General features: G+C 46.5%; 1 protein-coding gene across 9 annotated transcripts in view; it reads right to left on the reverse strand.

Annotated features, from left to right (window-relative positions):
• The window catches only part of ITPR2 (inositol 1,4,5-trisphosphate receptor type 2), a 4,412,221-nt gene that overhangs the window by 2,608,624 nt on the left and 1,776,577 nt on the right, over positions 1 to 27,020 (reverse strand). For all 9 annotated transcript variants that reach the window (XM_069628470.1, XM_069628469.1, XM_069628465.1 and 6 more), the window contains one exon: positions 13,716 to 13,857. In XM_069628470.1, coding sequence (XP_069484571.1) covers positions 13,716 to 13,857 — 142 coding nt within the window. The remainder of the gene's footprint in view (positions 1 to 13,715; positions 13,858 to 27,020) is intronic.

A 27,020-nucleotide genomic window follows, 5' to 3' on the forward strand; every position in this document is an offset into this window, starting at 1 on the left:
CCGTTTTCCTTCCCTTCTAGGTGGACTACACTTTTCGTGCATCTAACGCTTTAGACTCGTTTGTATTTGTATATATATTGTATTGATTTGGTATGTGTTGGTTTAGTAGAGTTTTATTGTGATTTCTCGCTACGGTCATTATTGCAAATGCCTTGGAATAAATGTGTATATATTTTTAATATAACACCTGTGTGGAGTAGTTTGTAAGTGTCCTTGCTTTGTGTGCTCATTGCGGGCTTTCAGTCACCCTCACCCCTCTTGGGACCTAGTCTTGACCGCCGCGATCGCTACCCTGATTGGTCTGGCTTCTCCAGAGGTTACCCTGTTCCAAGTAATTAGGTTGGCCTTCTGAACTTCTGCGCCGCCAGGACAGAGTTCAGAAATCCGTCTTAACAAATTGGTGTACAGCGTTGGGATACGACTGAAGGTATCCAGTGTTGCGCACGAACTAAGGCATTTCAAGTTATTCCTACCAGGACACGTAGTGAATTGTCGTAGTATAACTTTAAAAAGGCCATAATCCTATCTAACAGTATGGAAAGAAATACCTTGTTAACTTTAAATGCTTCCAAATCAGAAACATTGAAAAAGATGTGTGCGGAGAGAGGTGTTTCCTCTCAAGGCACTAAATTGGATATGATCCAAAGAATCGTGGCGTGGCAAGAAGCGCAGCTTGACGCTATAACTTCTGAGGACAATGCGGAAGGAGGTGGGGCTGCTCTCACTGGTAGAACCGACGGTTCTGCCGCTGCACTGATCCACCGCGACCACAAGGACAGGGAGGATGAGATGTCTAATGTTTCCTCTGCCAGTGTTGATGGGGAGGCTATGCTTGAATTCAAGAAGCAAGAGCTGCGGTTTAGGCAGAAGGAGCTTGAGTTCAGCATAGCCAAACTAAAAATCGACAGGCAGAAAAACAGAAAGACAGGGATCACCAGTTGGAACTGGCCAAGCTTCAGGTTTCAAATGGGTCCAAGGGTCCTGGACATGGGTCTGGGGCCTCCTCTCATCCACCGTTTCCGAAAGATCTGCTCAGTGTGTACGAGGAAAGGAATGACATTATGGACTGCCTGAATGCGTTTGAGTATGCATGTGAAGTTCAAGAAGTTGACAATGCTGATAAGATTGCCTGGTTACTCAGCAGACTGCCCCATTCTGGCTGTAGTGCCATTATGGAAATGTCGAAGGCTGAGCGAGCTGATTTCGCAATGTTAAAGCAAACTCTCATTTTAAAGTTTGGAAAGACTCCGGCCCAATATTTAAAACGATTCCGAGAGTACAAGAAAAAAGAAGATGGTACTTTGGTATCTTATGTCACCGAATCCTTAAAAAACTTGACTGGCTGGGTCGAAGGTTATAAGGTTTTTACCTTTGAAGGCATGATAAATCTTGTCATGCTGGATCACATTTTTGCATCTTCTTCCCCGGAGCTTAAGCAGCATTTGGCCGATTCGAAGGCGATAGATCCTAAGAAACTGGCCATTGCAGCAGACTTATGGGTATCACATCGAGTGTCCCATAAGGACAAAACTCATCCTGGTAAGCAGGAGGAAGGGAAAAAGTCCAAAGATAAGGAGGGTGGAGAATCTGATAAATCTTCTTCTCAAAACGGCCACAAAAAGAAAAATAAGGGTAAGACACAAGAGAACTCACAGGGTAGTGGAGGTCAGCCTCCGAAACAGAACTCTGGTTACAATAAGCCTCCCTATGTAAGCAGACCCAATGGATCTTGTTTTGCTTGTGGAGCAACTGACCACGTGAAGGGGGATCCCCGGTGTAAGGTTAAACCTTTGGGGGTCCACTCCGCTAATCTGGCCTTCTCCTCCTACGAGGAAGAAGAGATTACAGGAGCATCCTTCTCCTCAGACTCATTTCCCAGCGGGATAGAAGCTGAGGTAGTTTTAGTTTCCCTGGGTTCCTGGGAGCCTAAAGTCGCAGAGGCTTATGCTAGGATTCCAGATAATACCAAGCACTACTTTAAAGACAGAGTGCTGATCAATGGAGTAGATACTCCAGCTCTTAGGGATAGTGGGTGCAGTCGAACTGTAGTGGATTCTACCTTGGTAGACTCAGAGGAAGTTGCCAGAGCTACTCTGATGCCCACTAAGTTGGCTGACGGCCCACTCCGTATGTTCCCAGTAATACCTGTAAATCTTACTTTAAATGGTACAGCAGTCAGGATTCCAGTGAGCATTCAGAGAAACGTCCCAGGAAAGGTCTTGTTAGGCAATGATCTCAGAGCTTTAGGGCTCGTAGGAGACACTGCCGACAGACCCTACACACTGTCTCAAGCACGGGAAGCAGTGGCCAAGACCAATACGCCGCCCCAGCCGAAGGGGAAACCCAAGGCGAAAGGAGTAAACAAGTCAAGTCGAGGGAAAGAGAATATTCCCCCGAGCTCGCCTACCACTGCGGTGGAGGGAGTTGGTCAATCGCCCGGGCCTGACGAGGAGGTGGCGATGCTGAAGTATTTGACCCCAACGACCATCCTGAACTAAAAACTTGTTAGTAGAAGGTGGTCCTGATAGGGACGAATTCAGTAAAGGCCAACGTGAGTGCCCATCTCTGGGAGGCCTAAGGAGACAGGCCTGCTCCCAGCTTGAGGGTGAACCTCCTGGGACGCATCAGATTTATTGGGAAGGTGGACTCCTGTATAGTGAGCCCACAGAGTCTACAGAAGGAGACCATAGGAGGTTGGTGGTTCCCCTTGCTGTAAGACCCTTCCTCCTGCAGTTGGCACATGAAGTGCCCCTTGCTGGTCACCTTGGTATTAAGAGGACCAAGCAAAGGTTATCCATGCACTTCTACTGGCCCAAGATGGGGGTGCAAGTAGAAAGTCATCGGGGACCAGTGAGTAGCATAGCTAGGAACTGGTCGCCCTCCTGCAGGAGCCCATAGCTTTTCCCCGCTGTGTCAAAACAGCACGCCTTTCCGTACTCGCGCTCTGCTTCTGCCCACAGTGGAGGCTGCGCTTGAGTCGCGGAACTCTGTTCTTCTTCATTTGTGCACTAAACTGAACTGCCTGATTCCCTCAAAGAGACTCCCCTTTTTGCCCGTTGGCACCAGCGTGTGCAGGTACTTTTGAGCACAAGGCTCCACTCTTTGTAGGGCTTGGACTTCCTTTTAGTTAGGTGCCTCTGAAGGCGGACTGAGTCTAATCATTATTTCGCACTGCCTGTTTTCCTTCCGTTCTAGGTGGACTACACATTTCGTGCATCTAACGCTTTAGACTCGTTTGTATTTGTATATATATTGTATTGATTTAGTATGTGTTGGTTTACTAGAGTTTTATTGTGATTTCTCGCTACGGTCATTATTGCAAAGGCCTTGGAATAAATGTGTATATATTTTTAATATAACACCTGTGTGGAGTAGTTTGTAAGTGTCCTTGCTTTGTGTGCTCATTGCGGGCTTTCAGTCACCCTCACCCCTCTTGAGACCTAGTCTTGACCGCCGCGATCACTACCCTGATTGGTCTGGCTTGTCCAGAGGTTACCCTGTTCCAAGTAATTAGGTTGGCCTTCTGAACTTCTGCGCCGCCAGGACAGTGTTCAGTAATCCGTCTTAACATATACGACAACACAGACGTCAATGAGTTCACGAAGGACATTGTTCATAAAATACTGGAAGGCTGCTGGTGCATTGCACAACCCGAAGGGCATCACCGGATATTCGAATAATCCGTACTTGGTGCGAAAAGCGGTCTTCCATTCGTCGCCCTTCTTTACACGTACCAGATGATGTGCCCCTCGGAGATCTAATTTAGTGTAGATGCAAGCATCCTTTACTTGGTCCAGCAGTTCGGGGATCAGAGGCAATGGATATCGGTTCTTCACCGTGATCTGGTTTAATGTGCGGTAGTCTATGCACGTTCTGAGGTCACCTTCCTTTTTGGGCACGAAGAATAAAGCTGAAGATGCAGGGGACTTAGATGGACGAATGAAGCCATTAGCAAGGTATTGGTCCAAGTATTTTCGTAGGTGACGGTTTTCGGGTTCCGTAAGGGCGTAGATTCTACTGCATGGAGGTTGTGCACCGAGTATGAGGTCGATTTGACAATCGTATGATCTATGAGGTGGTAAAGTGTTTGCCTGTTCTTTTTGGAAAACATCCTGGAATTCTTGATATTCCTGAGGTAACTGCATGACTGGATTAGCGACTGTGGCCAGGCTTTTGTTCAAGGTTTTTTCCGGGTAACAGGTGTGTGCACACTCCTGGAATGTTACTCTCTTCTCTCGCCAATCAATACAAGGATTATGTGTTTCCAACCAAGGTATCCCCAGTATTATTTGGAACTGCGGGGCTTTGATTAAGTCAAACACAATAGTCTCTCGATGCCCATCTTGACCCAACAGTGTCATCTCTGTGGTGGAATGAGTTACAGGCCCAGAGGCAATTTCAGTTCCATCGACTGTGGTGATAACATCCGAAGTGGTCTTTTTGCAGAGAGGTAGATTCATCCTAGAAGCCAATTCGTGGTCCGCATAGTTTCCTACGGCCCCACTATCAATGTATGCCCTAACTGCATGCATACGTGATGGCTGCCTTGGATCAATAAGGACCATTGGTATGATTAGGTGTGAGGTCTGAGTGTCCTTCTTTAAGCTCGCCAAGCGGACCTCTACGCTTGTCGGGGGTGGTCGTTTCCCGAACCAGGCTCTGTTTGATTTCTATCAGCAACTCCAACTACTTTCTTGGATGGTTTTATAGGGCAATCCTGTAGAAAATGTCCTGAGGCCCCACAGTACAGACACAACTGCATCTATCGTCTCCTTTCTCTTTCTTTTTGAGTTAAGGGTCCCTTAATCCCCCCCATCTTCATTGGTTCTGATGCATCTGTTCCTTTGCGAGTAACATTGGGTTTAACCAATACCCGATTCTCGAACTTAGCTCGATCAGCTTTTCTATTCTGAAGTCGGTGGTCTAGGTGGACCACTAAATCTATATATTCTGCGCAATCCTGAGGTGGGTTCACAACTTGGGCCAAAACATCTTTGAGTTCACCCTGAAGTCCACGATGAAATAATGTAATTCGCTTTACCTCTGGCCATCCGGTTTCCACCACCAACCTATTGAAGGTTGCGATATAAGTTAGCAGGTCCTGGTTTCCTTGTCGTAGGGATAGAAGTTTGTTATCCAGGGCCTATCCCTGTGAATGTCTGGCGAATAATCTTTCCATGCTCAATTGAAAACCCTGAAAATCCTGAAGAAGAGGGTCATCCTGGTTGACTAATGGAATTGACCAATCCGCTGCGCTGCCACTTAGGTATGACAGTACAAAGGCTACTTTGGCTTGGTCGTTTGGAAAAGCTCATGGTCTGCATAAAAAGTGCAAGCGGCATTGGTTCATGAACACGGCAAACCTTTTCGGGTCCCCAGCAAAGCGTTCGGGTGGAGCTAAAGGAATGCTCCCTGGTAGAACCACTTGCACAGGGCTGCTCAATGAAACAGGGGTTGAATTCCCCCCAAGTCCAGGTAGTGGTGTTTGCCCAGCTTGGTTTTGCAGCAGTTGTCTGGCAAGATCATCAGTGCGCTCCTTTGACACAATCAGTTCTCTCCTGAGGGCATTAGTTTCTTGGCGCGCGGAGTGCACTTCTGCCCTAAATTCTCCTAACAATTGGGCTAGTTGGTCAGTTTCTGAGGTCTCCATTACGCCCGGGTGGGGATTTGTAGACTGGCTTTGCGTTCTGTTACGCTCACCTGGTTCCCACAGTGGCGTCGATCGGACCCAGACAGCTGCGGTCTCCACCAACGTGATGCGTAGTGAAGAGATGACAGTCTGGACTGGCCCGCCTAATCTTGTCTGCTGGACTCGTATAAGTATTCTCCTGCAAGTGGAGAAAGGGATTTAGCCACCTGTGGGCTTTAGTGATGGCCCCCCCAACAGTTCTCGTTCTCCCCACTAATCACCTCTGATATTCCCTTTTGGTAACCTCACCTTATGTTTTTAAATGATGAGCTCTCCATCCTGCATAGCATGCAGGGGCGCGTAGATACCAGTTACTTCACTGGGTTGAAGGTACTGGAGGAGTTCCGGAGGAATATTGACTCCAGTGTCTATAAAGTTCAAAGAGTTCAATATGTCCGATGTTCACTCTTGTTCCATTCCCTCGTTAGGTTGCAGCTGGGTCCAAAAGAATTTTGCCTGGAGGCAGCTGATGGCGTTCAGGTAAGAGTCTGTATTACCAAACACTGTCCGGTAAAAGTTGCATGAGTTTAACTTGCTGTTTTCTCTCCCTTTATAGGTGCGGCATAGGAAGATGCGGCGAATTAAAGAATAATACCTCCGGTGGTAAAGCAGGTAAGCCTATGGTGGCAAAGAGATTGTCCTTGTTGGTTTTCTCGGCTCACCTTGTTATTCCTTGTGTTTTCCCCCCAGGTGCTGGGTTTCGACGAAGAAAATGATGGAGGCAGTGCCGAGTCAAAAGATGCGGTGGACTGGTGAGTATAAGGGGGCGCTGCTGCTGGCGAAGCGACGCGTGCTGAAATAATGTCCTTTCCAGGCTCGGAGATGTGCTCGGTCCGGAATCAGGTAAGGAATCAAATAATGTCTGTGATCTAACCTCTTCTCCTTTCTTTGCCTTTTGTCTAGGAGCTCCGGATTCGAGGCGGGTGTATCAGAAGACTGGATGCTGACTTGCAGACACGGTGAGCGTCACGCAGCTGGATGCAGAATAACGCAAAGCATGGGCTGCTGTTCGGGCGTGGTTTAAATAGCCTGCAAAGTAGTCCCAGGTAAGAAGTTCCCCAGAACCACACCCGAGTGAAAAATAGTCCCTGTAGTAAAATAGTCCCATCCAGGCCTCACGTTGGCTTGGACTCATTTGCAGCATGGTCTGCATAAGGTAAGTAAAGTCTATGAGCCTGGCGCCTAAGGCACCAGGACTGAATCCAAACAGCCCCCAGCCGGGGCTGTTGGGGTTTTAATGAGTATCTGGATGCCTGCTCCCGGGGCTGATGGACTCGATCCGGATGCCCGGGGGTAGGCATCATGACACACGGGCAGGCATGCACCTCTTTATTGGAAAGGCTGAGGTTCAAGGTAGAAACCCAGTCAAGGGTATATCCCTTGATGTGAGTAGGGACTCGAATATGTTGAGGCATCTCAAGGGAATCAAGTATATTTTCCATCGTTTTGGCTTTGGCGTCTGTAGCACATCCCAGCCATAAATTAAAGTCACCTACAGAAGTAATTTAGTTTTAGGTTTGAGGAAGGGCAGTAAGGTGCTATTTAAGGTAGCTGCAAAGGTAGAATCGGAGGATGGTACTCTGTATAATAATAAAATATTCAGGGTAGTTTCCACGTTGGTCATAACTCCTGTGGTTATGCATTACCCTTATTTTACTTGTATAGTTATTTATGACTGCAAGCCATGCATTACTTGTTCTGGGTCCTAGATTTCAGTTCAGCCCAATGATTATTTCTGTTCTTCTAGATGTGTCGTTAAATCCTTATTACCATTCAGCCATTCACTATTACTTGTGTAGTTATTGGTTGATTGACCCTGTAAATGGTCCGTTCTGGATTCTGCAATTCAATTCCTGCTTTAAGAAACTGGCATATTACTTGTTCACCATCTGTGAGAAACCCAAAGTGTCTCACCAGCTAGTCCCCAGGGATCTGTCATCAAGGTGGCCAGGACACGACCATTGCTTTTGGATACAGCTCTTGGAGGGGCGGGGGGGCATTGGGGGAGGATCTCCTGGGTGATGGGTCTTGGGGAGTGGAAGTGGGACACCAGATGGCGAGACACAGTATCCCCTTGCCTGTAACACCTTTACCCCATCCTACCATGTAGGATACTTAGGAACTCAACACCCACCCCCTTTTCCGACACAAACACTTTCTCACGGACAGCTCATTGTGAGAGAAAACAGACTAACACCTGAGCCGTATACCTGACATGTCCCAATACAATGGTCAGGCAAGGTCAGCCAATTACTGATCATTACACACACCTGACTTCCCTCACACTTTCCCACACGGATAAAAGGCAGAGCACCAGAATATGCTCTGAGCAAGGCAAAGCACACAAGGAAGCGGCAGTTCCAAGATGGCAGTTTAACACAAGGTGAAAGATGGCAAGACCCAAGAGGATTGCATGGAGGGAAGTGCCCTTGACCTTTTCAATGAAAGACTGCTACTTTCATGAACCTTCGAGAATAGGGAAGGTAAGACCAGGAATCAAGGCTGAAGAATCCTTCATTGTGTGTCAGAGGTACCCGGGGCTCTCCTACGTCGATAGTCAAGGCGGGGAGAATTGTTTGCCGCCGTGGTACTGTCCTTGGCTCCTACAACAAAGCAGCGCCAGTGAAGTCAGCACAACCAGTGAGTTGGGGAGACTGATACCAGACCGCTCTGTGCTGAAGCCAAGGTTGAAAACGGCAACATTGTACAGTGAAAACTAAAGAGAACAGTGTATGAAGAGTATGTGGCAAGCGACACGAACATTATTAAACAGCAGATGAGTGACTGAACTTTGAAGCCAAGATACAATACCGTAGACAGAGTGGTCCGGCACCACGTGGGTGCTCATTCGAAAGTCTCTATTAGGTATCCAACTGAAAGGTGGCAAATGCTAAAGGGAAAGGAATTGTGAAATCGAAGTGGTCCTGCAACGAGTCAAACCAAACCCAGTGCACATTCAAAAGTCTTTGATAGTTGATGCTAGATGAAGTTGGTCTGAGCCCGACGCAGGGAGATCAGCTAAGAGCTTTGGTAAAACAAGTTTGTGTCAAGAGTTACATTTGAAATTGAAATTGGTCCGAGCCCAGCTGAGGGAGGCTAATTGTGTTAAAAGGGATCTTAGCTCGGCTGAAGGGGATCCAGGTGAACCGTGAGTCACCTGAGAAAGAATATCCTATGAACATTGTGTTAAGAGGATCTGAGCCAGGATGAGGGGATCCAAGGTGACAAACATTGAGTTCAAAGGACCTGAGGGGTATCTGGGGTAAATAGTGAATCACCTAAGAAATTGAGTACTTGTGAAAATCTGAAAGAGAAAAAAAACGTATAATTTATTTGTCGCATTAGGCCCTCTGAATGAAGAGACTTTGATAGGCAAAGAGACTTGGGTACAGAAGGCCCTGATGCTGTATCCTCATGTTAGAGAAGCCAGAGACTGTGCAAAGCTTGTGTGAACCACCTTGTCCCATGCTGAAAATGTGGGGAAGGGGGGCCAACGGCCTGAATATCCTGACATAGAATTTCTTGGACACTTTGTTCTTTTGTGTAACATTGTTTCCCACACTATTTGTATTTAGAGGTAAGGATTGGTAATAGGTTTAATAATATAGGCCCTTTTATTTTGACAAGACACCACTAGGACTGCATTATTATTGTTGGATGGCCGTAGCTTGCTCACATCTGTAGATTTAGGATTAGATAGGCGTTTTTATCAAACCCGTTTTGAAGTTCAATAAACACCCTTGAACTGTGGTAATTTGTGCCTATCTTACTTTTGATACCATGCATTCCTTTCACATCTAATTGATTTTTCTTTTTAGCCTTTTATCATAGAGAGAATTTCAAGAGGTTATTGTTATTAAACCTTAAATGCATGGATAATCTGTCTTGGAATGGATCAATTCTTAGTAACTTTTTCAAGTAACTAAAGCGCACAGTGTGGAAAGACAAAACAAGTTTCTGAGTTGTTTGGTCCCTGACTGATAGATGTTACAGTCCGACTACCACCGGATTCAGACAGTTACCAAACTCACATGATAGATTTAATATGCCACTTAGTAGTTGGTGCTGCAAACATTAACCAACACTGTCACAGTCCATTGGATTCTTTATACAAGTGCCACCAAAGAAATAATCCATGGCCTTTAACCTTTGCAAAAAATTGCAGTGTTCATTGTTATGAGTCTACCAAAAAGGACCCACATCTCACCCTCTCTCAGAGGCCTTCATTGGCTCCCAATCAAAGGCAGAACACCTTTTCAAGCAGTTAGCCATTGCATAAAAAACATTTTTTGGTAATGCCCCTTTATACTTAAAGAAACATTTAAAATGGCGCATTGCTTGACTTCCTCTTAGACACCCCTTTAAATATACCCTGCATGTGGCTCTCTTTTGTTACACCAGAGCATTGGGTGGATCAGGGCCCATCAGTGCTACTTAACTCTGCAACACCCTCCCTACCAGCGGATCTTCATGATATCAAATATGATATGACTTTCGGGAAATGGATAAAAACATTTATATTCTACTGATCCTAGTCTTTTGCTCTGATGTTAAGCACTGCTGAGATACTAGAGTTGTAGCACCCTCCATTCGCTTACGTCCCATGTTGATATAAGCGATACAGTACAGACCAACTTTACACCATCAGCAAGAAATGCCGAAAACCCTTTGTGTAGGATAACACTTTCTGCAGTCGTCTAAAATGGTGTCTTATTTATTTTTATTTATTTTGTATTCTTATAAAGCGCCTCATGCCCTTGGGCCTCCGGGCGCACAACTGCTACGCTGAAACATTTACCTGTAATTTTATAAACCAAAATGGTGTGTTTCAAAATTAAGCATCACCTTGCATCTCCTTTCAAGAATATATGTCTGAAATATAAAAGTGATGCTTTTCTGAATGCAAGTAGAAGTCTATTGTGATTACACTGTGTGTAAAGTATATGTGAAACTTTAAAGCAGTGAATATAGTACTGTTTAATGTATAGAAAATCATTGGTATTTTGATATAACTTTGCCAATGCTGGTTTTCCAGGGAATCTGATAACAAGTTCATCTTTCAGCCTGAGCCCTGCATACATGGTTGAATTATATGATATGATAGGTTATTTCTAATACGCTTAATACCCAGAGGTTTCTAAGCACGGACCCGGGAATCGAACCTGTGTTGCTCCGTGTCGTCTTGCTTCCAAGGCAAGCACGTTGCTCCTGAGCTATCCTCCTGAGCCTGGGGGAAGGGCTGAAATTCCAGAGATTAGCTTGGCTAGCATGAGAAAACAGCCCTATATAATTAAAGCAATCAATGAAACCCATTAAAAGTGCCACAACAAAGGCCTCCTGTTCAAAACCACTGGTTAATATGTCTCCAACGTATATTGGCTCCTCTGGAGGGACACATTTTTAAGAAAAATACAGCAAGGCTGAATCCACAGTCTTCTGTAAATATAAAAGTGTGAACTGACCACGTGGTCAGAGTCCTGTTTTTCAAACTCCCCATCTTCAAAGAAAGATCATTGTATTTAAAATTTAAACTGTGAAAGAGGCCTTCCAATACATTTCTTCAGAAGGAGCCACGAAAAGCTTTACAAACAAAGCATGTCAGCAAACTCTATTAATCAATAACTGAAAGGCATGCCTAGCACAAGGGTTTCGTACTTTAGAGAAAATAAAACTGTAACAGGCTTTGAAAAAGGATTTAAACATTATTCGGGAAATACATCACTACCATATGACCTAGAATCACAAGGAAAAGTGTGCTGCGACATTGGGATTCCCCTCTATCAAATGAGTCTAAACACAATGTTTGTAGGATTATTAAAATATACTCTGAATACAAGGTGGATTCATTTGGGGAAGGTGACCAGAAAAAGGAAAAGACTCGGCAATGTGCTACCTGAAACCACTGATGTTACCAGACAGACGAAGTGATGAGACAACTGGAGTAGAGAATTGTACCATATTCTCTTTTTCTTTTCTTGTAAAAATTTTTTGTAAATTATAACAAGTAAAATAAAAAAAAAATAAAAAATATATAATATTTTAAATAATAATAACTGCCCCATACTGTATTGCGCACTTTCACATCAAGTATTCCTGTATTCGTAGGGACCATGGGAATCCAGAAAACCACATTTCATCTATGTATCATGTTGATGTGATAAGATATGGAATAATTCGAAATTGTCCCAACTGCAAAGCCCCCAACTTTACACATGCTTAAAAATATGATTAACCTATGAGGATTGTGGGGTGTGTGCCTATTAAGCAAGTCAGTGGCAAGACTTGACCAATAAGGTGTGAGGAGGATGACAGTGTGGGAATAATTCCAATTATGAAAGCAGAAACACAGCGTGAATGAAAAAAAAACTCATGATTTTTCAGGCTCCAGACAAGGGCAACCCCTGTTCCAAATGGATAAGAGCTGAGCTTGGGTATTACCTGAAGGTAATTGGGCTTTGTCCATAAGGAAATGTGTACCTGAGGAAGGTCCTGCTTTCCTAAAGGGAGAAAAAGATCAGCTGATTGGGAATTCCCTTGGAACACTTGAGGGTTTCTGCTGGCTATATGCCTTAAAGAACTATTTAAAAGTGAGTATGAAAATGTTCCAATGTAATTGGACATAGGTCCTTTAGGACCATTGCTTTGCTATGTCACAGGAGTCAGTGGACTGGGGGGTAATTTCAACTAGGGGAAGCTCAGAGTAAATAGAATGTTTGGGCATGTAAAGTAAAGTGGGAACTGCACTTTGCTTTCTCACTGTATTCTCAACCAAGTCCAATTTTTTTTACAGATGAGAAAAGATAGCATTTCTGCGCAGTATAGCCCTTCGTAAATCCAAAGCCAACCAAATTAAACCTTACAGATTTCACAGGTCTAGTAAAACCCTGGATTTTTAGAAGGATGCACATTTACACTTCTGCTGGATTAACGGATAATTTGTGACATGTGAAAACAATATATATTTAAAATTCAAGGAGGTTGAGGGGACATAGTTGTCATAATCTAGGGTAGATACAGAAAGCAGATAAATCAAGTTCTGTGTGTTCTACATTGATAACAGTACATTAGAACTAGTATTCAGTTTAAATGCATAGGCGAGAAACCAACTACACCATAGAACACATGTGGACATATTGCTAGTGGAATATTTATGAATATATAGCCAATGCATCTTTCTGTGTGATATTGCTCTGACACCAATACTTGTTTAGAAATCAGAGAAAATAAAATAAATGTTGCAGTTAAGCGGCATTTATGGAAATGCGATTTGCATTATGTTGCTTAGGAATTAGATTCTCCTATTAAGATTAAAAATATAAATATACATAGTAAGTTCATGGTTTGACTGAAAGTGTATATCACATTTAGTCAGTGTCACAAGCAGGCTAATTCTTATTTATTTATGTACACTTGCTATTGATGTGCTTAGTTATGTTATTGTTGTCACTTCTTTGAATAAAATGAAATGTTGATTCGCAATACAGCCTGTTTCTTCTACCAGAATTGTGGCATGGGATTGTATATCAGACAGCATTAAATCAGGGGATGCACCTTTGTAATATCTATAATTGAATCCACATAAGAACCGACAATGTTCTCTTTTGGTAACCACATATAATACATATTATATGTACTTGCAGGTTGAAAATGTATTCAGTAGAGTGTTTGATCATACCACAACCGTACCTTGTACACTAATGCACAAATGGGTCAGTGTTGATCCTTTTGAGAATTACACTGAAAATGGGTAAAAAGCCAGCATCAAAGATTCACTTTTATATGCCTTTAAGATGTTCTCCCAGCATAATTTGTGCCATTATGTGTGTGGATGTACAAGCACATCTCTTCCCCAGAGGAAATTCTTTTCTAAAATATGGGCTCTCCCCAATTCTCATCTCATCTTTTTGGTGGAGATAAAAATATCGATTTTAATGTTGCTCTCTCATCATGGGTACCTAGTTGGTTGTGAAGACTCAATAATGTTGCAATAAGGGAAGATCACATGAGACACTCTGCAGCTTCTTACCTGTGCTAAAATGTTTTGTTCCCTCATCAATTTTTGCCTCTCCCGGTTTGGTTTGGTGACCACAACCTCCAAAACGTCCTGCCCATTGTTTGGGACACCAGCCACAAAGAAAATAAGGTCTTCTAAAAGTTTAGTTACAAATCTGAAATAGAAGACAACAGAATCATATTTTCTGTAGAAATTGCCTAGACAAAAAACAGCCATTTTGTTAAACGCAAAAGATCTTGAAAATATTGCTCATTATTTACAGTGTTTAGAATTGCAGACCTTTCAACAACACAAATCACTTGAGCCACCTCACATATCCACAAATACTCAGAAAAGTATTCACAGCAGAAGAACGAAGACATCAGGAATTTGTATTAATGACATTTCTAAAAGTACAAGTCGATAAGTGGGAATTCGCTCCTGGGCATGGGGCTACTACTACGGCATCACACGTTCTGATTACAAAGAATGTGCTGGGGTAAAAAGCCAGCTAATGAAGTTGCAATACATGAACCACCCAAGAGGTGAGTATTCATGAGTGAGTATGGAGTGTCAGAGTGCGTATTGAACGGCATTTAGCAATGCAAAAACATGCCTGTGCAAAAGGCTGCGTGACCGGGTCACCATCATCAGCATTAGTGCATACTCTGATACCATCTTTCAATGAGTCCTTAAAGGCCTAACAGGGTGGCTGCAGGCATGAGCATCTACAACCATTTCAAAGGCCCTCTTTAATGGCCATAGGTGCATCTCCAGCACACAGAATCAACATATAATGTCAATAGGGTGCAACTGCAGCTGCTTGGGTACAGAATGCTCTTGCATGTCTACTGTACTGCATTTTAGCAGTAATATTGTTCCAGTCATGCAGCACCCATCCTCCTGTGCCCATGGGACAAAGGGTATCTCGAAGGTCCAGTACATTTCATAGTCCCTTAGATAAGATGTACAGAGGGAGGCAACATCATTTTTGTTTACGAGTGAGTGTTCAACCCTCAGGCTGAGAAAAGACCCACTCAGGCATATGCAGGCCTGAGCTTTCACAGAAACTGGTGCAGCCGATATGTTGTCCTGGAATCATACTTGTGAGCTATGAATGTCGGGTATTGGCATGGTCATCATATCACCAAGTGCTTCTCCTTTCAGTGCTCCTCCCTCCAGTGCACCTTGCCTGAGTCTCCTTCAACACATGTGCTCCTTGCTTGGCAACTGAAGTTTTCCCCGCCCCTTTAGTATTCCTTATCCTCTGCATTGGTGTTTGCCCCAGTGCCCCTATTGCCCCCAATACTCATCCCCCACATGCCCCTTTCCTCTGTGCTCTGTTCCTCCACCCAGTGCTCCTCCCCTAGTCAGAGTGTAGCTTTGCCCCACTGAGTTATCCTTCACTCAGCTCGGTTGACAAAACCCATGACACAAGACATACGCTTTTAAGCTCATATATTAGATATCAGGATATCAGGATGAGGTTGGGATAAACACATATAGTCGCTAGGCGTTTATGTACAACAAAACTGGACGTTCCTCTCCTGGAATGATATAAGCAAGAAGTGTCAGGATGGGTCAAAGTAGAAGGTACGGGGGTTCCCATTGTGGTTGGTTATATTTCTATAACCACCCTGAAGGCTGTGATTGGGTGTGGAGAGGGTGATTAAACTGACAGGGATGATTTATAGGTTTTCCATATTTGTAGGTTTTTTCCCCTCTCCTGAGGCCTTTGCCATATACTACCAGCCCTGATGTTTATTATTTTTCTTTAAATCACAGCAGCCTTTTTTGAGCATTTTCCTCATTTTATTGGCTGAAGTTAATGTTTGAATGTGACATTACAAAATGTGCATGTTTGCCCTGGGAAATGCTGAGCTCTGAACTTTTCAAAGTTAGTGGGTGAAGGTGATCGACCCCCCACCCCCTGTTTTATGGATTACACCAGTTTGAGCCAGCTGAAAACAATGAGCTCCTCATAGCAAACCTGATATGCATGTGGGGCAGAGGACATCCGCCCCCTGTAGTGGCTAGTTCCCATCCTAGAAACGGACCCTGAAGCAGCTATTTCCCATTAGAGAAACGGCCCTCCGACCTGGAGAGGCAGAAAGGTCCTCTTGTCTAATGGGAACTAGCCTACTCACAGTGAAGCAGCCATTTCCCACTAGAGAAACGGCCCTCCGACCTGGAGAGGAAGAAAGGTCCTCTCGTCTAATGGGAACTAGCCTACTCACACTGGTTCGATACTAGTTCCCATCCGAGAAACTGACCTTTGGTTGCTAGGGCCATTTCTCAGATGGGAAATAGCTGCTTCAGTGTGAGTAGGCTAGTTCCCATTAGAGAATTGGCCCTTTTTGCCCCTAGCGGCCAAGTCCTGCATAATAATGGGTTTTAGTTTACTGACACTGAGAAGGCTAGTTACAATTTGAGAAATTTTCCGTTTTGCTCCTCTAGTGGTCAGATCCTGCATAATAACAAAGTTACTCACTGTAGTGACTATCTTACTCCTAGGCCATAGTCCCCTTTCCTCCATACTTTTGGGACATTCCGTCCAGTGGGATGAGACCGGAGAACTTTTGTAAAAAAGCATCAAATTGAAAAATGCGTCGTCCTCTTTTTACGCGTGTTACTGCATGTGGCCATAACCCCGCCTTCCTGAACACTGCTGCGTGCATCGCCCTTCAGTCCTTTTCTATCGCCAGGTCTGAGATCTTTTAAGCAATAATAGAGGATACTTATTAGAGGGGACGGCGGCCAGGCATATGGTATGGAGGAAAGGGGACTATGGACTAGAAGTAAGATGGTCACTACGGTGAGTAACTTTGTTATACTCCTACATCCCGTTCCCTTTACTCCATACTTTTGGGAGATTACCAAGCACTCCTCACAGGAAAAACAGGTGGATGGAACTCCCATACTGAAATAGGTTCTTAAGGACAGCCTGGCCGAATTGAGCATCAGCTCTGGAGCGCAGGTCTAAGCAGTAAGTAAAACCCAAGTAGCTGCTTTGGCAACGGTTCAATGTGCTTACAGAGCGACCAATAGATAGGAGGCAATGAAGGGAAAGCATAAGCTTTCATGTTGACCCACAAGCTGCAAAGAGGACTGTGATGCTGGAAATGCATCAGAGGGACAGGGCCTCTGTATCCTTGTCCTTTACTGCTTTTTATCATGTTCTGTAGTGATTTTCGCTCAGGAGTTCATGTGGGACTCCTGGCGGTGCAGCTCTCTCTCTTGGTTTGGTGAACAGACCCAGGGATACCCTTATGGCACCCATGGGTAGGGGTGCAACCCTGTGCCCCTAGTGTATGTTTTTGGGAACCTGTGTGTGGCCCACAGAGCAGGGTACGGGCTGGTGGCAGCTCCGTGCTGAAATGACTGGTGCCCTGAGTGTCCTCCATTTTGGGATGCCCAGGCCCTCTCATTGGAATCAGTAGATTCCTCATAGAGACAAAATGGCCCCCATGGCCTCTTGCCTTCCATCGCCTGTTACCTTGAATTTCCCGAAGTCCTGGGAAGCCCTGACTCTGTCCCTTCCCCCTGATTGGCTGTTGGCTGGAAGTTCCATATATGGTAGTGTGGGGAAGTTCTGACCAGACTGGCTGGAGCCTTCCCAACAACCGTATGTTGTGGGTACGCCTGTGGGTGGGACCTGGGTGAATGGAGTGTGTGACAAATATGCATTCTATGTTGTGGGTATCTAGTATCTGATGGTTGACACAATGACTGAGAAAGCCCTGCCAGAAACCAGTATGAATGCAGTATGAAGTGTTGAATGGCTCGGTACTTGTCCCAATACCCATAACCTTTTGTGAGTGTCTGGAGAGAAGTGAATGGCCTGAATGCACTGTGTGCCTGATTGGTTGCCTGCCTGCATGAATGCCCTTCGTAGTGATTGGATGCTTCAGCGGAATGACTGGGAGATCAACAGTATATCTGGGGACCTCTCACTGCTAGGAATGGTGTTCAGAAGTGTTCAGAGCTGAAGTCCAAACTACGAAGAGTAACTGGAGTGAAACTGATGCTTGACCTTGAAGCCCTGCTGGAAGAGAAGAATTGCTGTTGCTCTCCTTCACCATCTGAAAGCTGCTGTGTCTCCAAGGACTGACCAAGAGAGGACCTGGTAAGGCGCCCTCTTCCGAGCTACGAGGGACCATCGTGCACCAGCTGACCTTTGCCAAAGCTCCCTGGTAGACAGACCTTCGACAGGCTGCCGACCCGATACGGGGACTGCTGCGGAACTCTAAGGAGAAGCACCCGGACTGTTGTCCGCCACTGTCGACGACCGCCGTCGCCGACCGGAGCCGCCGTGCTCCCATTTGCCGAAAAACTTCATTGATCCAAGGACGCTCTTGTCCGCATCGTCGCTGGTGTATCCTGCTGGAGAAGGCCTGACCGTCGACGCGCCGAGGAGCATACGCCGGTGGGTTTCCCGCCACCCAAAAGACCACAGAGACGCCGACGACTCGACGCCCTTGCTGGGCCACAGTTCTTCAAACTCTTTGCGGTCCAGACCTATCGACACTGAGGTGCCCCGCACGCCTCTTCCTTGCAGGACATTTACGCTTCCCCGTCAACGAGCACCGCTAGGAACGACACAGCCACTTCATCGTCGTAGCTCAACCTGTTTTCCGTCAGACGTTCGACGACCCGTGACTCCTGCCTCAAAGGGAGGGCAATCAAGAAGGGCCGTCGATTCCCCGACGAGGAACGCTACAACGCCAAGGTACTTTGGGGTTGCAGAACTATTGGGAGGTCTAGTGTGAACAATATATGGACTGGGCTTGTATCTTTCTTCTACAGGTTGCCCAGGTGGGGGGATCTCTACACAGAACTATGTCTAGGTATCGGGGCCAGTATTCTGCCAATTGTTCAACCATCTTGCTTTCCTTCCTCTCTCTACTGCTGGTTTCCTCTTTATTCTGATCTGAGTGTCATTTTAACCGTATGCACTTTAATGAGATCTAATAACGTTAGTGGTACCACTTTAGAACTGTATATATTTACCATTGTTGATTTTCGGAGTACAAAGTGAGTTATCGTGATTTAGTATATACCTTTGAATATTAATTATATAAAGACTGTGTTGTAACCGATACAGTGTGTGGACATTCCTTTGTGTGTGCTTGGGGACTACACTGTACTTAAGAACCAGCCCGCATCACCTCCTGAGAAGCTAGGCCTTGATTGCTCGACCACGTTTACCAATAATAGAGAATCTTGGCAGGGGTCCTCTGTGCCTCTCCTCTACCACATAAAGAGCGTAAGTACAGACACCCCCCACCAGCGTCTTTACACGGACCACCTCTGGCGTGCCCCATTGCTGGAGATGATATTGTTGTTCATCTCACACTCATAACCAATACCGACTGGCGACTGAATTAATCTGCATGTGTGGAGCCTGGAGCCAAACAATATACTGGATGGCCCAGCCCAAATTTGTATGGCAAGATCCACAAGGAGACGAGAGTCTGCGTCGCCCTGCTTGTTGATGTAAAACCTTGCTTAAAGGGAGGCATTCAAAATGGCTGCCGTGGCCCACTGAGGTTGCGCCGCCATTATCACACACCAGGGGCGAACTGCGTCCCAGGAGCAAGTAGAGCAGCGGTATTCAAACTGTGTGGCGCGACCCCCAAGGGGTCCACGGGTACATCCCTGGGGGGCCCTGGGAGCTCAGCATGAAATATTAAAAAAATATATATATATTTTTTTTAGATTGGAAGAAATGGGCTGGGGTGGCTCACATGGTTGGGCTGAAGCATGAAACTGTCTCAGGTAACAATGAAAAAGTGGCCCGCAGTTGTAAATGGATATTCATTCCTTTAGTCACAGACTGGGCCTCATTACAACTATGGCGGTACTGTAACAACGGTGCTGGTGAGCTACCGGCACCGTTGCTACCGTACCGCCATAGTACGAGTTGTGCTCGCAGGTGCCCAACAGCCCTCCAGGTCTGACCTGGCAGGCCATGCGGCACCCGCGAGCATCCGAGGTCGCCATTCCCATTGAGCCCTATGGGGCTCAAATGGGAATGGGGATCTGCCGGTACCGGCACCCACAAAAGGGCAATTATCAGGTCCACCTAACTCGGCATGACCCGGTAATTGCCCATTCACGGGTGCCGGACCCAGATGCAACTCGCCGGTTTTACTGGCACAGCTACCGCCAGGGTTGTAATGAGGCCCACTGTTTCAATAGTATCCAAGGGGGTGCTTTGTGTTAAAATGTAAGTAAATTGTGATATATTCAGCAGCAATGGTCAAAATTACTAACTGCATAGTTAAGTAACTCATCAAACTGGTCCACATTTGCCAAAATGGTGGCCCATTTTAACTGACCCACACTAGCATTTTACATTTTTGGTACAGGCATTGCCCTATAGGCCAGTCCGAGCCTGGTGGCTCATCCATAATGGCGAGGGGGCGCCCACCCAGTGGCCCCTCACCCATTATGGAGGAGCTAAGGAGCCAGCCCAGTGAAACAGTGAGCACTCCCTCATCTGCTTTTTCCAGCTGATGGAGTGCTCCTGGGCTGGCTGAACTGTCAAAGGGAAACACTGTTTCGCTTTGACAGTTCAGTTTAGTTCCCCAGCCGCACATGTTCACTGAGCCATGCGAGTGCTGGGGCATTTTGCTTCGCCAGCATTGCATAGCTCATTGGAAATGCTGGCTGGGGCACTTCATCTCTGTATGTCCAAGGGGGGGCTCCTGCGACTCCTCGCACATACGGACAGAGCAGCCTGGAGCAGGGCGTTTCAGCACCCACACGCAGGCCAATGCAGAAGGTACGTTTATGTTCATTGTTTTTATTTAAACATGTGTATGGATGCGTGTATGCTTATGTTATGAGTGATTGTATGGTGATGGATGCTCGTGTGAATGATAGAGTGATTGCTGTATGAATGTGCAGCGCCTTGCATACACACATAATCATGTTGATTGTGTTAGGCCCAGTGGGGCCCAGGGGACTCCTGCGCCCCCCAGCACCAATTGCAAACTGTTTGGCTATTTACCAATTTTTTGTTAAAAGTATGCTCTACAATGCAACATTTTAACCCATTATTTTAAAAAAATTCACAGGGGGAAACCCCCCAAACCTCCCTTTATTGGTTCGGGCTCCCTCACTATGCTCGGTCGCTACGGAATTTTTGGGGGAAATAGTTATGCCCCTCCACTTAAAGAAATCACCAGCCGCCACTGGCCCTTAGACTGTGTTGGGAAAGGTATGGGGGGTACCCAGGGACTATGGTGGGAGCACAATGGGCAGGAACCATGGGATAGTGGTGGGAGCAGAGTGGGGAGAGCCCAGGGTATGTGATGGGGTGGGGAGAGACCAGGGACTGGGTAGGAGTGGGATGAGGAAGCCCAGCGACTGGGATGGGAGCAGGTAAGGGCGCGCAATACATACTCTCAATTTGGCATTTCTGGGGGGTCCCGACCTGCCCAAATTTTGCTCAGGGGGCCCTGGCCAAAAAAGTTTGAAGACCACTGAAGTAGAGCAATAGTCTCCACAAGGGAGTCAGGGGCCCTGCGTGCCATCCTAACCTTGACACAAGGAACCTCGGCAGAGCCGGTACTGGCAGATCTAGGGTGTTTACTTGACACATCAGGGGCTTCCCCAGAATTAGTCTTGAGTGGAGGATCCTCGTCAGAGCTGGTACTGGAAGGTCTGTGGTGCGTGAGCGCCTTCTTTCGCCGCCTCAACAGACCTGGTATCACCACGGCCGCGCGCGCGGAAAGGCTTGGGGGTATACCTTACAGCCGGGACCCTCGATGAGGGACTCTCAATTCTGTTGGTGACCGATTTAGCCCCAAGCAGGGGAAACTCAGGTTTAACCCTGGTCTTATAGCCACCTCGAGAGGGGCCTTGACCCAAGACTCGGTTCAGTTAGCTCCAGATGGAGAAGCCTCAGGGCGAAACCTGGTATCCAAAGCCACAGCAGAACTGGGGTCAGCCTTAGCCCCAAATGGGGAACCTTGGAAGAATATCCGGTATTGGGAGACCGCTGCAGGGCCCCTCAGAGGAGTTTCTTGTGCGTCTCGCTAAGTTGAGACCAAAAGGAGTACCCAAATCTGAAGGGTTCTGCTCCCACGGAGAATCGCAGATATTTCACATGCGGGCTCCAAGTCAGAATGTACTTTTATGCATCCTGGAAGACCACCACACTAAGCCAACCGCCCTTCCGAAGACAGGACTTTATTTGGCAGGGCATGATCAACTTGAATCTCTCTCGGAAAGACCTAAGATAGTGCGCAGGCCAGCCTGGTTGAGCACTGTGAAAGGACAGCAGTGCTAGACCCTCCCTTGCTCCATGTGGGGAGCAGGTTCCACCGCTCTGAGGTATAGAAATTTCTGCACCTCTGCTCTGAGGGAGGGCATCCAATCTGTTGGAAGAGAGGTTTGAAGGGTGGGGTAGGAGGAAAGGGCAAGCGAAAACCCGCCTAAACGATGCACAAACCCCACCAGTCTTCGTGATGGTTTGCCACGCCTCCACATGAGACTAGATTTGTCCTCCCACCGAAGTGTAGTGTGACTGACAAAAATATCATTTGGTGATTTGTCGGCAGGGAGATTACCTGTCCCTGTAGAGGAGGCTGATGGGCGAGAGAAAAACCAACCACCTTGCCACAGCCGCTTAAGGCAGGGCTACCGACAGGAGTTTCAGATCGGCACGTACGGCGACCCTGAAATCCCCTGATCCCAGAGAAGGACCGAGTCTGGGACCCTGACCTCTGTGTACAAGGGGCCTTAGCTGAAGCTGTCCCCAGGACCGACAAAAAGGCCATTTAGTCAACACCTGAAGAGAACTGCGTCATTGGAGAAAATGAGTCAACTGTCACCTCAGGGGAGTCAGGGGACTTAAGAAACACTTAGCCTTAAAACAAGGATCCTCGGCCGAGCTGGTGCTGGCAGATCTAGGATGTTTAGTGGACAACCTAGGAACTGACCCAGAATTAACCCCCAATGGAGGAACCTCGGCAGAGCCGGTACTGCAAGGCCTGTTGCTGATCACCTTCTTTGCCCCCTCGACAGAATCGGTACCACCACAACCCGAGCGTGCGACGGTCGAGGAATGTACCCCACAGACAGGACCCTTAGAGGATCCCTGTATTTAGAGGAACCTTGAATTTTAACCCGGGACATATAGCTCCCTCAAGAGGGGCCTCGAGCCGTGGCTCAGTGTGACAAGCACCAGAAACGGAGACCTCAGGGAAACCCCGGTATCCAGAGCCACAGACAAACTGAGCTGAACCTTAGCACCCAAATGGTGAACCTCGGAGCCATGTCCGGTTTTGGCGGGTCATCTGAGGGACCCTCAGAGAACACTCTGGTGCGCCTATTAGGCACTTGAGGCACCTCAGGGAATCCCTGGTAATAGAGCTAGACAAGCCCCTCCCGGTCATGGAAGGCTCTCACCGGGCAGGGCTGCTCATCTCCATCCTCATCCGCTTAAGGCTCATCCCAACAAGGCGGGAACAGAAGACTGGTCCTCCACGCCTACTGCCTCAGGTTTTAAAAGAAAAACTGAATCGGAGAAGCCGGGGCCGGGGTGGAACAGGAGTGAAAGACGCTTGAAATACATCCTCATAGGGTCAGAGAGCATGAGCATCTGAAACTTCCCAAAAAACTCATCCTCAGCCAAGGGCTTAGGTGTCGAAAAAGGAAGAAACCGCTCGTAAGGGACCTACCCACCGAACACAAGGAGGATGGTTGCAAGGAGGTTCCACCACTGGCTGGGTCCACATAGATCAGTGGAGCAAAAGCAGGAGGGAGCGAGGTAGTATGAGGCAGCGGAGCCCACGCACGCCAGTCAAAATAAGGGCGGAGCAGGTTACTATTACCGAAAGGAATGCTCCCAGCACCAGACGTTGCGAACGTAGGTGTAAGGGAGGTATTGTCATAAATCACCAAAGTATCAACTGAAAAGGATACAGTAACCAAAAAAGGATACAATTTGGTAGGGCTTTTCTGGATCCTATCTTCACACGACTTGATTGTAGGCAGGTCTAATTAGACCTTCCAAATGATACAACTCTCTGACTGAATAAAACAGGCAGAGAGATGGATCACTGGAAAGGGTGTGGGAATTGTATAGGAAGTATGCCTAGAATAGATAAGTATCATAAGACACTGTCCCAAGTCAAATACTAAGAAACACAGAATTGAGATTAATTCAGACACTGACCTTAAGGCTAAACTGAAGAATTCCAGGACAGTTTCTTGAAGAGTTCCAAGAGTTGAACAAACGACAAAGGAAGGGAAGATTAGTAAGGGAGACTTATCCCGAACGGCACGGGGCTCTCGCTAGATACCGGGTTGGTGCACCACAGGATAGCGTCCAATGTACTGTGCACAATCACCTTCCAATAGTTCATGAAATACTTCCTTTCCCACGAAGAACAAAATAAGAATCTCACCTGTTGACTGTCACAGGTACAAAAAGTTCGAAGTAGTTCAGAAAAAACACGTGCAGATTTGCACGCGACAGCATACACACAGCCAAGCCAGCCGCGCTTGTAGACAGCGTTTCCGCGTCAAGATTTAGACACACGAACTGGATTCACGCAGCTCTAGACAGCCGCGCTTGAAGACAGCGTCCGCGTAGAGATTTGGCACGCGAACAGGATTCACGCAGCTCAGGACAGCCGCGCTTGCAGACAGCGTCCGCGTGGAGATTGGCACGCAAACTGGATTCACGCAGCACAGGACAGCCGCGCTTGCAGACAGCGTCCGCGTGGAGATTTGGCACGCGAACAGGATTCACGCAGCTCAGGACAGCCGCGCTTGCAGACAGCGTCCGCGTGGAGAATTGGCACGCAAACAGGATTCACGCAGCTCTGGACAGCCGCGCTTGCAGACAGCGTCCGCGTGGAGAATTGGCACGCGAACAGGATTCACGCAGCTCTGGACAGCCGCGCTTGCAGACAGCGTCCGCGTGGAGAATTGGCACGCGAACAGGATTCACGCAGCTCTGGACAGCCGCGCTTGCAGACAGCGTCCGCGTGGAGAATTGGCACGCGAACAGGATACACGCAACCCAGGAATTAGCGTGTGGAGGAAAGTAGGCTCAAATTAGGCCAAAGAAGTTTGCTGAAACGAATGCGAGAACGCAGGTCCGGAGTTCAGCTACAAACGTCAAAATTGACTTAATCAGAAGCAGCGAATGGAGTTTCCACGCTGCTTATGTACGCACTGCCGTGATACACGTGACGGACCTAAGTCACGTGAAAATTAACGACATGAAAAATGCAGACGTCGTTTTTCGAGCAATGTATCGAACAACCTCCATTTTGAGTAAAAAGGTCTACTGGATCTATGGGCATAACTCATCTTGTATGGAGAAGTTGTTCCTGGTCCAGAGGTATGACCGGCAGGCATGACAGTGCCACCCCCCAAAGGTGCAGCTTCTCCCCTTTTTGAGTGGAATCGCCTTAATAAAGCAGGAGCATGAATGTTAGACAGAGGTTCCCAGGATCTATCCTCGGGACCATAACCTTTCCAATCTATCAGATAAAATGGTTTTCCAGACCGCAACCTCATGTCCAGAATGTCATGCACTTCATATTCGTCTGACCCTTTCACTGAAATAGCAACAGGCCGTACAGGTAATCTAGTAGCATCCGAACACGGTTTGATGAGTGATACGTGGAAAACGGGATGCACTCGCCACCGTTGTGGCAAAGCCAGACGGACAGCAGCCGGATTTATGATTTGGAGCACTTCATATGTCCCAATGTATTTAGGCAACAATTTCCTTTTGCCGGGTATTCTCAAGTTCTTTGTGGACAGCCATACCTTCATTCCTGCTTTGTAGACAGGTGCAGGGATTCTATGAGCGTCGGCATAGTACTTGTCTCGTTTTATAGCTTGCTCCAATTGCTGCTCAACTTTCTTCTGTAGATTCTTAAGATCCCTAAAAGTACGTCCTGCTGCAGGAGTATCCAAAGACAAACTGGAGTCAAAAGGAATGGAACGTGGGTGTTGCCCATACAAAGCATAGAAAGGTGAAGTACCTATAGCACTATGATAGGAATTGTTATAGGCGAACTCTGCGGCCGGCAGAACATTGAGCCAATCTGACTGAAACTGTAAGCACAAACATCGCAGATATTGTTCCATAGTGCTATTGACTCTCTCAGTCTGTCCATCCGTTTGAGGGTGATAAGCACTAGACAACCTGTCATCAATTAATAATGCCGAATTTAGTGCCTTCCAAAAACGTGACGCAAATTGTGAGCCCCAGTCAGTAATGATCACTGAAGGTAGACCAAAAAAACGGAATATATGCCGGATGAATAGATCAGCCAGACCAGCAGCTGTTGGTACACCAATACAGGGAATGAAAAGCACCAACTTTGTAAAGTAGTCCACCACCACCCATATGGTATTGTATCCTTTATTTCTTGGAAGTTCAACCACAAAATCCATTGATATCATGTCCCATGATTTTTTGGGAACTGGTAGAGACTGGAGTAAACCCACTGGTTTGCCAGGAGTATTCTTACATTGACTGCATATCGAACATGTTGAAACATAATTTATAACATCTTGTGTTATAGACGGCCACCAACACCATCTTTTCAATAGCTCTAGAGTCTTCTTCTGTCCAGGATGGGCGGCAATCAAAGAATCATGACCCCAACTGAGGGCTTTTTTCTGTATGTTATCAGTTGGTAGATAGAGTACTCCTTGTTTAAAAGGCAAACCATTGTATAAATCAATGTTCAATTCCTGAATCAATAGTGGATTTAGTTTCACCCACTCCTGTAAGTCGTTTTTTAGAGAAGGTTGTGCAGAACAACTACATATCACGTGATCTGCCAACAACTTATTTTGAACCGATGATTCTTCTTTCACTTCTTCACAGATGCGAGACAAAGCATCAGATTTGACATGTTGTCTGGCAGGGCGATAAGTAATTTGAAAATCGTATTGAGCAAAAAAAACATGCCATATGGCCTGTCTAGCTGTGAGACATTTCATAGTTTTAAATGACTGAAGATTTCTATGCTCGGAATACACCACCACCTGATGTTTGGCCCCAAGAAGATGATGTCTCCACTCTCGGAAAGCATCTTTGATTGCAAGTAACTCACGCTCAGTGACAGTATAGTTCTGTTCATAAGGGGTAAGTTTGCGTGAGAAGAAAGCAACTGGATGTTCCTCCTTAGTTTCTGCACAAACCTGCGAGAGTACAGCCCCTGTAGCGACACTGGATGCGTCTGCTGCAACGATAAACTGACCATCCGGATCAGGATGCTGAAGTACAGGTGCAGTTGTAAATGCTTCTTTTAACTTCTCAAAGGAATCTTGAGCATTCTGGTTCCAACAGAA

Source organism: Ambystoma mexicanum, chromosome 12 (assembly GCF_040938575.1).
Source record: "Ambystoma mexicanum isolate Mex_15411 chromosome 12, UKY_AmexF1_1, whole genome shotgun sequence".
Classification (NCBI taxonomy): Eukaryota; Metazoa; Chordata; class Amphibia; order Caudata; family Ambystomatidae; genus Ambystoma; species Ambystoma mexicanum.